The 13,844-nt window shown below is 47.7% G+C and overlaps 1 protein-coding gene across 2 annotated transcripts in view; it reads right to left on the reverse strand.

The window, feature by feature from the left end:
• Positions 1-7,855: 7,855 nt before the first annotated feature.
• Ptpn11 (protein tyrosine phosphatase non-receptor type 11) overlaps positions 7,856-13,844 on the reverse strand; it is a 59,644-nt gene continuing 53,655 nt past the window's right edge. For both annotated transcript variants that reach the window (XM_027414112.2, XM_027414113.2), the window contains exons 15-16: positions 12,250-12,342; positions 7,856-11,618 (exon numbers count right to left, since the gene is read on the reverse strand). In XM_027414112.2, the coding sequence (XP_027269913.1) occupies positions 12,273-12,342 (70 nt within the window). In that variant the 3' untranslated portion in view covers positions 7,856-11,618; positions 12,250-12,272. The remainder of the gene's footprint in view (positions 11,619-12,249; positions 12,343-13,844) is intronic.

Raw genomic sequence — 13,844 nt, forward strand, 5'->3', positions numbered from 1 at the left:
TTGACATCCATGCTCCCTTAGTGCTTGTAGGGTATCTATCCAAGACCTTCTGGCTTTCAGAGTTTCCATTGAGAAGTCGGGTGTGATTCTGATTGGTTTGCCTTTATATGTTACTTGGCCTTTTTCCTTTGCTGCTCTTAATATTTTCTCTTTATTCTGTAGATTTGGTGTTTTGATTATTATGTGGGGGGGGGACTTCTTTTTGTGGTCCAGTCTGTTTGGTGTCCGGTAAGCTTCTTGTACTTTCATAGGCATATCCTTCCGTAGGTTGGGGAAGTTTTCTTCTATGATTTTGTTGAATATGTTTTCTGTACCTTTGAGCAGTGTTTCTTTACCTTCTTCTAGGTTTGGTCTTTTTACCATGTCCCATATTTCCTGGATATTTTGTGTTAGGGATTTGTTGGACTTGAGGTTTTCTTTGGTTGATGAATGTATATCCTCTAGGGAGTCTTCAATAGCTGAGATTCTCTCTTCCATCTCTTGAATTCTATTGGTTATACTCACATCTTTAGTTCCTGATTGTTTATCCAGCCTTTCCATTTCCAGCATCGCCTCATTCTGTGTTTTCTTTATTGTGTCTATTTCAGCTTTCATGGTTTGAACTGTTTCAAGAACTTCCTTCACTTGTTTGGATGTTTTTTTCTTGGATTTCTTTAGATTCTTTAAGAGATTTTTTTTATTTCTTGAATTTTTTGGTTTGTCTTTTCCTCCATTTCGTGTAATTTTTTGTTTGCTTTTCTTCTGTTTCTTTAAGGGATTTTCTTGTTTCCTCTTTAAAGGTCTCTATCATCTTGCTGAGATAATTTTTGAGGTCCATCTCATCTTCATGCTCTGTGTTGGGCTTTTCAGATCTTTCTGGAGTGGAGTTCCTAGATTCTGGTGGTGTCATATTGGTCTTTCTGTTGTTGCGTGAAATCTTATTCTGTCTTCTTCCCATATCTTCTTTTAGTGGGTGCAGGTGGGGTCTCTCTATCTCCTCTTGTGACCCAGTGGTGTGTGTGGGCCAGGAATTCAATGTCCAGAACTCTGGATGGTCTTGCCTCTCCTGGTAGTCTCCTCACTCGTTGTGGATCAGTTGGCGGAAAGAGATGGAAGAGTGGGGTGTTCCCAGATTCAGGGATCTCCTCCTTGTCTGTGCGTGTTTACCCAAAGCCAGCAGGCGCAGGCGCAGGGGGGAGGGGGGGAGGGGGGGGACTGGCGGGGATGGGCACAGCGGGGGGGTTGAGTGGTGTTTTGGGCGGGAGTTGGGTAAGGGCAGAGACTCACTCACCTAGTTCCTGGGTCGGTCGGCAGAAAGGGTGAGAACAAGTTTTTAAGACTGGCCTGTGCTATACAATGAGAGTCTGTCTCAAGAGGAGGGGAAGGAAGAGGAGGAGGGGGGAGGAGGAAAGGGAGGAAGCAGATGGGGAGGAATAGGAAAGGGTAGCCTTTGGTGGAGGGGAAAGAAGAGGAAAGGGGACAAAGGAGAAGGGAAGGGGAAGAGGAGGGGTAAGAGGAGGGGGAGAGACCCTCTCTACATGAGTAAATCATGCCTGGTACTGTAGGAGATTTTTAAATTTTACTTTATGCTTGAATGTTTTACCTGTATGAATGTATGTCCACTATGTGTATACAATGCCCAAGGAGGCCAGAAGAGGAGGGCATTGTATCCCCTGGACCTGGAATTACAGACATGTGGGCACAGGCACTCAAACCTTGGTTCTCCAGAAGACATGCTGCAATAAATCTCTTGATTGCGGAGCCACCTCTCCAGATCCCATGTCATGTCTGGTACTGTAAACCTGATCAAAAGCTCATGGCTAGTAGGGGGAGAGGGGCGCATCATCACTACCAGGATAATAACATCCCATGCCCATCTGTTGGTGGGATGTACTGCAAGGACATAGCATCGCCAAATGTAGGGCACATCCTCCAACCACAAACAGGCAGTCAAGGAACTTTGTGCCAACAGCTGCCCCAGACTCTCCCAATGCTCAGGCCACAAAGCTGGAGTTGGGGGAACTGCCACACACCAGTACCTGGGGAGATGGTTCCTAAACTGCCATGTGGAGCCCACTTCAAAGTGACGGAAGCAACAGCAGAAGCTCTATGAATGAAGATGCACATGACTTTCTTCGAGCCCAGAAATCTGTCGAGACTCAGACATCTGCAGCTCCGGAGAAGACTAATTTCAGCATCTTCCTGCGCTCCATTGCCTTCTCTTACAGGGATCTGATCTGGCAAACACTTTGGGGTTCCACAAGCTGGGGTGACGGGCGTGATGTCTAAGAATATCTGAAGCTGCTTCCCAGCCGTATGTGGTGCTGTTTGCCGTGTGTGTGTGTGTGTGTGTGTGTGTGTGTGTGTGTGTGTGTGTGTGTGTGTGTGTGTTTCCCAGAGCCTGTCTCTGGATATCCATCTGCTCTATAGCCTGGACACTTGGTGAGTCCATGATACCAACTAGACTTCAGATCTGAGGGCCAGCAAGATGGCTCCGAAGGTACAGGAGCTTGCCACCAGGCCTGATGAAATGTGTTTGATCACCGAGATTCCTGCGACAGAAGGAGAGAACAGAGTCCTACGTATTGTCCTCTGACTGCCACATGCATTTGCTGGCACACATGCGTGCTCTCCCACACATATGCACAAATGAATAAATGTAAAATATAAAGAAGGGCCAGAGAGATGGTTCAGAGTTAGAAGGCACTGGCTCCTCTTGCACAAGATGGGAGTTCAATTTTCAGAACCTACATGGTGGCCCTCAAATGCCTATCAACTCCAGCTTCAAGTGATTGACGCCCCCTTCTGGCCGCCAAGGCACTGCCGACATGGTATTACACATAAATGAAAATCAAATTTGAAAAAATAAAATAAGCTGGGCATGGAGGTGCATGCCTTTAACCCCAGCACTCAGGAGGCAGAGGCAGGCAGAGTTGGAGAGTGGCCTGGTCTACATTGTGAGAACCTTCTTAAAAGATGAATTAATTTTAATTGGGTGAAATAAGAACCCAGACCCTCACCTCCAGAGGAACTGACACAGGCTGGCTGTTATCTTCAAGAACATTTACCTCTATGGGAAAATCTGCTTGTACAGCTATTCTCAAACTAAAGGAGGACAGATGGGTGTCCTGACCAACTTGAGAAGCTGCACATTTGGGGACTGTTGCTCAGTGATATAGTGCTTATATAACCTGCCTAAGGTTCCAGGTTCCACCCTCAGCAATCTCAGCACTGCAAAAAGGAAGTTTTGATCCAGGTGTGGTGTCATATCCTGTAATCCCAGAATTTGGGGAGTAGAGGCAGAAGGATCAAGAGTTCAAGATCATCCTCGGCTACTTAGTGAGTTTGACGCCAGCCCAAGAACCTACATAAGAACCTGGCCCAAGGGGGCTTAAGAGATGGCTCAGCAGCTAAGAGCACTGACTGCTCTTCCAGAGGACCTGGATTCAATTCCCAGCACCCACATGGCAGCTCACAACTAATTCCAGTTCCAGGGGATCTGGCATCCACATACATGCAGGCAAAACATCAATGTACATACACTAAAAATAAAGTTTTTTTTTAAAAGAACCTGGTCCAAAAAGTTAGAAAGAAGAGACAGACGGATGGGGGTGGGGGAGGCAGGCTAGCAGGCAGATGGATCTGATCAAGTGGGGCAGAAGTGAGCCCTGAAACTGACTGCATTGCCAAGTCTAGAAGAGAGACCATCCTTTAGATGCAAGGTTCCAGTGAGCCTCCACCTCTGCCTGGCTCTCTTTGGGAAGCCAAGCCCTGTGGATCATGGCTGACTATGGCCCCTGCAGATCCCAAGCCCCTCTGGATGCAGGGCCTGTGCCACTTGGCCCACTTGACTTGCCAGGGGTTAGGACAATGCAGCTAGAGTTGAGAGGGGAGGAAAGGGTCACCAGACTTCTTCCTCTCTTTCCTGTCACCCCTTCTAAACCCACAGCTCCAGCCAGGGTCTCTCCCCCAGCCCAGGAACTGCCCACTTTAACCAGAATCTACATTGGAATCTCCATGGCTGCACTGTGCCTCTCAAAGGCAGGAATGACTAACCTGTCTTGGGATTGAATCATTGCTAAGGAGTAGAGGATTTGAATCCCAAACAAATTAGTTTCAGTGTAATTATTATACATTTCAGTATAAAGCTGTTCCTGCTGTTGTGGTAGCTCTGCCTTCAATCTCAGGCAGAGGCAGGTGAATCTCTGTGAGTTCAAGGCCAGCCTGGTTTACAAATCGAGTTCCAGAGCAACCAGGGCCACACACATTCTGAGACCATTTAAAAGCAAAGCATGTTCTTCCCAGGAAGAGGAGACATTAGACTCATTTGTCTGTGAACGGAAAACAGCCTTCCCGAAAACAGCCTTCCCAGTACAGAGTTGCTTCCTTGTAACTTTTGACTTGCTTTGTTTTATTGAGATAGAGTCTGAATGTAGTCCAGGCTGGCCCTGGACTCCATACATAGCAAAGGATGACCTTGAACTCCCCTTTGCCTCCACCTCCCAGGATCACAGCTCCATGCCCCCACACTCAGTTTGCTTGCTTTCAACTCTTACTTCAAGAGCTGTATTCTTCAATTTAAAAGAAATGACATAATTTTACATATTTCTGGGGTTAGAGCGACATTTCAATCTGCTATTCACATGTGATCAGATTGAGATCTGTGGTATATCCATCATATTGAACAGTTATCATTTCTTCATGTTTAGGTTCGCTCAAAATCCTCTCAATTAGCTGTTCTGACAAACAGAATTAATTGCTGTCAACCATAATCATCCTCTTCTACTACAGAACATTAGGCTTTATTGAGCCCACAGCGCTGCACCCCTGAGCTCATCCATCATTCTTTCCCCAGTACCCACATTTCTGATCACCTTGGTATTTGGGATTTTAAATAGTTGGGACTCATGTGACAAGAATAACAAGCTTTGGTAACTGACTACTTACTGTGTATGGCTGATCTTGGCTGTCAGTTTGACACAACTGGGAGGAAGGAACCTCAACTGAGAAATTGCCTCTATCAGACTGGACTGTAGAGTGGGTGGTGCCATCCCTGAGCAAGTGGTGCCTGGGCTGTATTTAAAAATAAATAAATAAATAAAAATGCTAGCTAAGCAAACCAGCAAACAGTGTTCCTATAGTTTCTGTTTCAAGCTCCTTGAGTTCCTGCCTTGGTTTCCCTTGATGATGGAAACTGTCTGTCAAATAAACCCTTTTCTTTCCAAGTTGTTTTTAAGTCAGGTGTGTATCACAGCAACAGAAAAGCAAACAAGGACAACTATTATCACAGATGAGTCCGTAAATTTCTAGCTCATTATTGTGCAAGTTAAGTCTTTGGAATCTGAACCAGTTGGTGAGGGTTGTGTCTGAAGTCCTGGCTCTCAAGACCAAGGGCCCCTTTCACCCCTCAGGGTATGAAAGGACACAAAGCAGATGTGAGATAGGACCACAGGGTGGGTACCAGGGCCAGGAACTTCTCTGTGGAAAGATGACCTACCTAATCCAACATCCATAGACGCAATGCTGTAGAATTTGGTCCCCCAAGAGAAACAGCCGCCATCTTCATCAGATCAGCCTTGCTTGCTTACCAGTCCATCACATGTGGCTTATGGACTGTTGATACTCCCTCGAGTGGGGAAGGTGTGAGGAAAGCCTTCACTCTTCCTAGTCTTGTGCATGCAGTTCCTCCCTAACTAGATAGAGATGGCCTTGGAACCTCAGCAGCTGCTAGAGTATTAAAGGCTGGAGAGTGCTGTGGAATATTAGTTGAAGATGTACTACATTTGTTTATGCTGTGTAACATTTGTCTAATGATGCAAAGATGTGTTGCATTCTTTTTGTTTGTTTGGTTTGGGGTTTTTGTTTTGGTTTTTCAAGACAGGGTTTCTCTGTGCAGCCCTAGCTGTCCTGGGACTAGCTTTTGTAGACCAAGCTGGCCTTGAACTCAGAGATCCACATGCCTCTGCCTCCTGAGTGTTGGGATTAAAGTGTTGCATTCTGTTATGTTGCATTTGTTTAACTCTGTGAAGCTGTGTTACTTTGCCATCTGAAATACCTGACTGGTCTAAGAGCTGAACGGCCAATAGTGAGGCAGGAGAAAGGATAGGTGGGGCTGGCAGGTAGAGAGAATAAATAGGAGGAGAAATCTGAGAAGAGAGATCAAGGACAAGAAAAGGAGGGGGGGGCTTCAGGGGCCAGCCACCCAGCTACACAACAAGCCACGAAGTAATAAGTAAAGTACATAAAAAGGTAAAATCCCAGAGGCAAAAGGTAGACATGATAATTTATAAAAAGCTGGCTAGAAATAAGCCAAGCTAAGGACAGGTATTTATAAGAAAGAATAAGTCTCCATGTACTTATTTGGGGGCAGGGTGGTGGGCCCCAAAGAACAAGAGTTAAAAAACAAAACCAACAAAACAAAACAGAAGAGTTTAAATGAATGGGGCTCCGTCTATGCAGCTATTGGGAGCCATCATCCATGCTCGGTGTAGACTTTACAGTGTGGCTGTTTTTTTTTTTTTAAGATTTTATTTATTTATTATGTATACAACATTCTGCTTCCATGTATATCTGCACACCAGAAAAGGGCACCAGATCTCATAACGGATGGTTGTGAGCCACCATGTGGTTGCTGGGAATTGAACTCAGGACCTCTGGAAGAGCAGTCGGTGCTCTTAACCTCTGAGCCATCTCTCCAGCCCCCAGTGTGGCTGTTTTAGTCACCCACATCGCCAGCCTTCACCCACTCTGTAAGGCACCCGATAAATTCACTGGTTGTCCAGAGCAAACTCAGATGAAACTGTACTCTGGTTTGTCATTGGGACCTTATGAGAAAGGGACAGATGTTGCTTATGTCTCCACAGGGGAGGAATTGCATTTCATCTGCCCATCTTGAAGGGGCACAACATTGGTGAGCTCTTTTGTGGCCTTACGACATCACCACTACCCATCATGTACAGTTCGGGATCTCAGGAGGCTATAAACTAAGGCGTGGAGAAGCCAGTAGTGCATTGAGCCAGTCTTCCAGCTCCTCTTCTCTTTACCCAATTTGGTCTCAGTCCTGTCAGACACCTTCAGAGTAACACCCCACTAGCCACCTCTAACCTGTGCCAGGGGACTACCCCCTCCTAGCTGGCAGACACCATGTCAGGTGGTTTGGTTATTGTTCACCTGTCTGGAATGGCCCAGAACCTGGCATTTAAAAGGCAATCTGTGTTTTCTGGAGAGCCAAGTGGATCCAATCATCTTCATGGCATTTCCCAGTGTAAGTAACCCAATGCCTTCTCCTCCCAACAGAAGACAAACAAGCACCTGTTCGGGTGTCGGTGACATGGTTACCTTCTGTCCAGTACATGCTGTGTCGGAAGAACATGGCTTAGGGCTAGAGGTCATGGGTTGGCAGTAGAAAGCCTGTCCAGAACCACCACCCCCCCAGGAAGGGGTTGGGGTGGGCTCAATGCCAACATAGGCAAAGCCTCAGGTTCCCCTTCCAGGGTTACAAAATAAAGACAATACCCTTGCTTGGACATGGCTTGGACAGGGAGCACCAATGTCTCCGAGTGCAGTGCTGTCCCTTGATCTATAAGCCTGAACACCACCACTCCTCCAACCCTGTTTCCCAGTCATACTCAGTGGTCGCAGATCTTTGTTTAATCCCAAGTCCTTCCAGCCAGAATTCCTGCTTGTCCCTGGAAGCCACAAAGGGCAGGCCAGCAAGGAGACCCTGGAGTGTCAAGCCTCTGCATTGCAGAGGCTTTCCAGCAGGACCTGCTGCCTGAGACACTCTTGGTGTGAGAGGCCAACTGAGCCATCATCCCTCTTCTTCCCACTGCCCCCCACACACACACACACATATGACAATAAGGCAAATGACAAATACCGTAATACAAGAAAATGGTTTTATTCTAATTTTTAGTTGCAGACAGCTCACAAATACACTGCCTCTGGTGATACATGGAGTATATGCAGGTATACTCTGATGACTTCAGCTAAAAAAAGCAGCTGACACTCATGACAAGTGGGGAAGTGACGACCTCTGAGGTTTCCCTACATGATCTATTCTGTTAATGTCACTTTAAAAACTGCAGACTACACGGTATGTGTGGGCAGAACGGCCGCTGAGTGCATGTCCTGACACTAGAGTATAATAAACAGCATACAGCCAACATTTACATGATTCACACCAAAATGATGACACCCCAAAACATGTTCCTTTTAAAGGACAGGTTTATCAATAAAATACTATATTTCTGTAATACTCTGCCTGATGCTTCATACACTGTGGGGAAGTTAAATGTGAGTCTAGTCATCAGCCTCAGGGAGGGGCCTTTCCCATCAGCTTTATTAAAAAAAGAGTCACAATTAGGTCATAAATAAAGAGGCAAATTATTAATTCCATGGTCGAGGTTTAGGAGGAACACTTGTGAAAATTAGTTTGATGCACAGCCAAGTTCTACAGCACCGACAGCAATTGCTCTCTGCTCTCACTTGTCCTGCCCACCCTGAAAGTGGCAAGCTGCTAGAGATGGGAAATTCAATGAACTCTACTCAGGAGCTTATCTTTCCAAATTGGGGGCAGGGAGTAAATCCAACAAAATGGCGGACTAGCACAGACCCTAAGAAAGGCGTCTGAAACCAGGGCAACTGTGTGCTATAAAGCAACCCCCAACAACTGACAGGAGCAAAGCCTGCCCTGGGCTTGCACTTCTGCCTGGAGTCTGTTTCCCTAAGGATCTCGAATCTACAGAATACCTCACAAGTGCACCTGCCTCAGTCCCCACACAGGAAAACAATGCTTATGTTCTTGAACTCCCAGCAAACACCCTAGAAATAACACTGACCACTTCTGAGCCATTGAAGGCCACCAGCTCTGTCAAAACATAGCTGACGACACCCGACAGCATTTTCTAATCCCAACTTCATCATTAGAAAGGCACCAACTGTAATGGCGGAGGCAACCTGGGGCATCACTAGGGCCGCACACCAGTGTGGCAAGCCTTCTTTCTAAGATTTAAGTGTGGCTTTCTAGAAACCCCAAGACCATGTGCTAGATGATTTTCCCCCAAATATAAAATCCTATGTTTCTAATTTAAAAGGCTCAGCAGTGAGGGGACCTGCTGTCACTCTGTGCCTTCCAACTTGCCCATGAACCACCTCTACAACTTTCACTCCCATTGTTTCAAACCCATTCCTCCAATACTTCACCTTCCCAGACACTACACTTGCCTCCAACACCCTCTCCTGAGACCCTGCAACTACCACACTTGACAGATCAGGGGGACCTAGAGACTCTTAGGAATCCATTTTCTTACTGGTGGGAGGGGAACCTGAAGGAAACCACTTGCTGTACTGAATACCGTGGGCTAAGAACATGTCTTCTTCTCTGGATCCTGAGCTGAAGACAGAGACGTTAACTCAGTAGATCAGTTAGACAGCCAACCTCTGTGTGCTGGTGAGAGACCTTGTCCCCGAAGTCCAGAGTCTAGATATCACCGCCATCCCCAACAGGCTTCATTGTGACAATGTGCTATGAGAATAGGATTTGAGATCCTGGCTGTGAATGCTGAACTGATCTCCATCATGGGCTTGTGAGAAGACAGCAGTCTCCACCTTCCCCTGATGAGGGAACATGGCCAAGCCACGCTGTGCTCTGAAGCAGTGAGTCCAGTGGAGAAGGGGCAAGGGTCAACACAAATGCTCTGAGAAAATGGTTGCCCCTGTGCTCACCAACTATCTCAAGCTGCCAGGGAATGGGAGGCCTCAGAAAGGAACGACTGCAGGGCAGGGTCCAGTCCTTCCTTTCAGGAACCAAAGCAAAAAGAATGTAAGCAGAGGCTGTGCCACTGTTTGGTCATGAGTGTCAATCCAGATGCTTTCGGTGAAACATGCTCTCAACAATCATCACACAGGCAGAGGGGGTGTTTGTGGAGAAGGCACTTAAGGCAGAACATAGCAAACCCTGCTGCTTGGTTAAAGCATAATTGGCTGACTGGACCTGACAGGAGGCCTGGACAGGACTGCCGCTCTTCATGCTCAGCCAAGGCCCAATGAAGCGTCACCTTCACCCATCTGTGGTGCTTCAGGAACAAGCTTCCATACGTCCCCAAACACACCCACCCTTACCACACCAGGTCTTCAGGTGAGGATAGTGCAACATGTGTGGTGCCAGAAAAATTGGCTCAGAAGCTTCTAGAAGGTGTGCTGTACATTTCTCATCTGACTCACAGTTTACACCAACTACTATAAGCAGCCTGGGCTCTTGCTAACTCAGCCGCTTGCTTCCATGGCACAGGCTGGAACCAACTGACAGACTGGTGGCCCCAGAGCATGGCATCTCCACTACACACCTCAGGCTGAGTCTGATTCCCTCGAAGGCAGTCATAGAAGAAGTCATGGTCATTCCAGGCCTGAATCTGAAGAAGGCCTGGCCACTTCTGCCTTTGGGCTTTAGGAGACACATAAAGGCCCAATCACTCTGCTAGTGAGGCTACACAGACACCCAGGAGAAAAGAACTGGAAGACACCACAAGTGAGACAGAAGCTCAGTGTCTCGGCCATGCTGCCAACTCCCCAAGTGATCCCACAGGACAGTGGGGCTCATGCAAGCCAGATAAGACTGAGGAATGGGTAGGGTGGGTCAGTCAGGAAAAGAGAATCAGATGCCGCTCACCCAAGGGTCTTACTAATACAAGATGGTGACTCCAGTGCAAAGACAACATGGCCACTTTCCCACCTTTTCTCTGTCCACACCTGAAGCCAAGGGGTCACCTTCAGAGGAAAGACTTCTCATCCACCAATTCCCATGGCCTTTCAGCCATGACTTTTTATCCCCTGACTCATATCACTGGTTGAATGATCGCTTTGCTACCAAAGTGAATTGTCCTTGACTGAGTCGTTTCCCGTGGGGCCTCCCTGGGTCATTCTGTACTGAATGTGCCCCAAGCATCTGCAGGGAGTGCCATGGTGCTGACTGTGGGCCGCCAAGGAATGGCTGGGTCTTGGCTGGGTCTTGAGGGTGGACTCATGCTGTCGTCATCAGTCTGCTATAAAAGCGAGGCCAGCCCTCGTGCTCTTTCCATCTGCTGTGGCACACCAGAAAGCCCTCACCAGTGCAAACCTACAGCCTGGCCTCCCAGTCCCTGGAACTAAACAGCGAGTCTCTGCAATGATGAGTGACCCTAAACAATCCCTGGGCGGTAGAAGATGAGCAGTGGTTTACAGACTTGCTGGCTTCTCAAGGAGGTTGTTCCTGAATTTCCCCAAATCCTTTCTTCTTACAAGGGGCCCATGATTCCCCAAAGAGACAGGGGTAAAAGAAAGTCAGATCAGTTAAGGTCATAAAAAGAAACAAAATCCTGCCCATAACTACAATTTGAGTCCCATAATGTGTAAAATACAGAGCACAATTTAGCTGATTCCACAACTCAAAACCAATTCTATGAAAACAGCACTGTTGACAACGCAGAGCGGTTTCCCCTTATCTGAGGAAGGGAGATGCCGATTAGACGCGTGCTCTTCAAATGGTTCCAAACTTCGCTTCTCAAAAGTCAACCCCGGGCGGGCAAGCTTCTGAACACGTGGGTCCTGGAAACTTTCTCGTCTAGTCTTGACATTTTTAGGGAAGGGGTGAAAGTTCGAATCTGAGGAAGAAAGAAGTTTTGACTTTTAGGGAGCACACATAGATAAGCATGGAGAGTCTCATATTCTCTGAGGGTGCAGGGCACTGAAACCAGCATGTCACACACATGCCAGACAAACGCTCTCTGCTGAAATACTGCTGACAGGAATTTTAGTGTGTGATACCATACTGTATGTTTCTAACATGGCACACAAGCCTGCATCACCTATGTGGATCCACCACAGTGAGTGCCAGGGAGGCCCCCACAGGGAAACGACTCAATCAAAAGACAGTGGAGCCCGGGACCCCAAGCCCTCAGAAGCATGGCTGCTCCTGACACCAAGAGATCACAGGCAGCAGGGCCTGTGCCACTCGAGCCCAGTTCTACTAGCAGAACAGTGATGGCTGCTCTTCATTACTGCCAACTGCTTGCTGTTAAGGGCCAGTCACACCCCCATGTAGTTATCTGATCTGATTTTAATGCTCAGTGAACTGTAAACCAAACCCAGCCTGCAGAGGGACAAGGCCAGAAAAAAAGAGGCTGGTTTTCAAAGCTGAGTCAGAGTAGGTTTTGCTCTGGCATACACAAATCCCCTGCCTATCTAGGAACACTGTGAATCACAGTCCCAGAGAACACCTCTGCGTTGAAATACCTGCAGGCCGCCACCGGTGGGCCTCATCTGAAGCTCCTCTGCTGCTGCATGAGGCCCACATTCTCGTACACTCGTGCGCTGTCCTCCCTCATTCTGCAGAGAGGAAGGAGAAGACACCTGAACCCCTGCCACATCCCATCTGGCCCAGCTCTGCTGAGACCTCCTACTTCTCACGAGCTGACTCGTGGACATCACACTCCCATGGGCAGTATAATTATGACGTAAAAGCAGCCGGGCCTGGAGTCCTGTGCCATCTGAGTGTGGATGAAGGGAAGGCTGGTGTCTAGAGGACAGTAAAGGAGTTGGGTCATGTGCACACAAAACGGGAACTGTGGCCATCCCAGCGAGGCATCAGAACAGGTGAAGGAAGGCTACGGCCACTTTCAGAGCCTTGGATGGAGAACTAAAGCATCTGAGGGCCAGCCTCCTTCTGCTAAGAAGGGTATCAGGAGTCTGTGCAGGCCAGGAGGACTGGTGCTCTGAGCAGCCCTAGAACCCAGGATCTGAGGTGTGCAGCCTATATGGGGACAACACAAAGGGCAAGGCAGAGTGGCTGTCAGACTCGGGTGAATTTTGTGGGAAAGGTGCTGGCTGCCCAGCAAGTTACTGCAGCGAGTGGTTTAAAACACCATCATTCCCCAGACAGCCTGCTATGGCTGAGGGAAATAGGAGGAGGGAATATGACTCAGAAGAGAGCACCTCTGACACAGGATTTCATTTCTGTGTTTAACAGAGAGAATGTAAACACAGGCGTCTATCTGCTCTCTGAGGGAGCCGTGTAGAGCCAATATTAAAGTCAGTGGGGCTTTAAAAGCCCACAGCAGAAGCAAACAAGCCAGATTCCAGGGGAAAGAGAAGGTAAATGTTATGATGGACAACGACTTTGCGGTATGCTGTTAGTCACGTGACCAGGCTAACAAAGGCTGTTTGGGTGTATTTTACTTTAAACCGGGAACAGGATAAACCCTTCTGGAAAGAATCACTGTGTATGTCATGCTTTGGAGTTTTCCTTTCCCAGGCAACGGTGCATGAGGAACAGAAGGGGTATGGTGTGAGGGATGTGGCTAAGCCAGGAAGGGCCCTTATGGACATTAAGCACTGGAGTGACAGGGGCGGAGTGAGGGAAAGTGGTCACAGACTTCAGTACTAACCTGGCCAACAGCCCTGAAACTGTCATTTAAGTTGCAGGAACCTGGGTCTCCTAGAATGTGAATATGGGCTCTGTCAAGTCCTGCCTCTCTTGGGAATCTTTAATGGCAGGCTACAAAGCAGCAGCATGGAAGACTGGGGTACTTCATTCCAAAATGGCCTCAAGACACTGCCTTCAAGAAAGTTGTAATCATTAGCCCATGGCTCCAGGTTCCAGACTGTGCCTATCTATCTAACAGATGCAGAGGGAGATCTGTAGAGACGGACGCAACACACTGCTAGTTAAATACGCAAAACCCCTGAGAACTCCACAGCAGCTAGATACTCGTGGGTCTTTGAAGCACTTGGTGTCAGTGAAAAATTAGTAAAAGTCAGGAACTAATTTCCTTTTCCCATCCAAAGTTCAGTGTTACTTGGAGTCTGACTGACAGGACATAGTCCTTCAG

This window comes from Cricetulus griseus, chromosome 4 (genome assembly GCF_003668045.3).
Source record: "Cricetulus griseus strain 17A/GY chromosome 4, alternate assembly CriGri-PICRH-1.0, whole genome shotgun sequence".
Classification (NCBI taxonomy): Eukaryota; Metazoa; Chordata; class Mammalia; order Rodentia; family Cricetidae; genus Cricetulus; species Cricetulus griseus.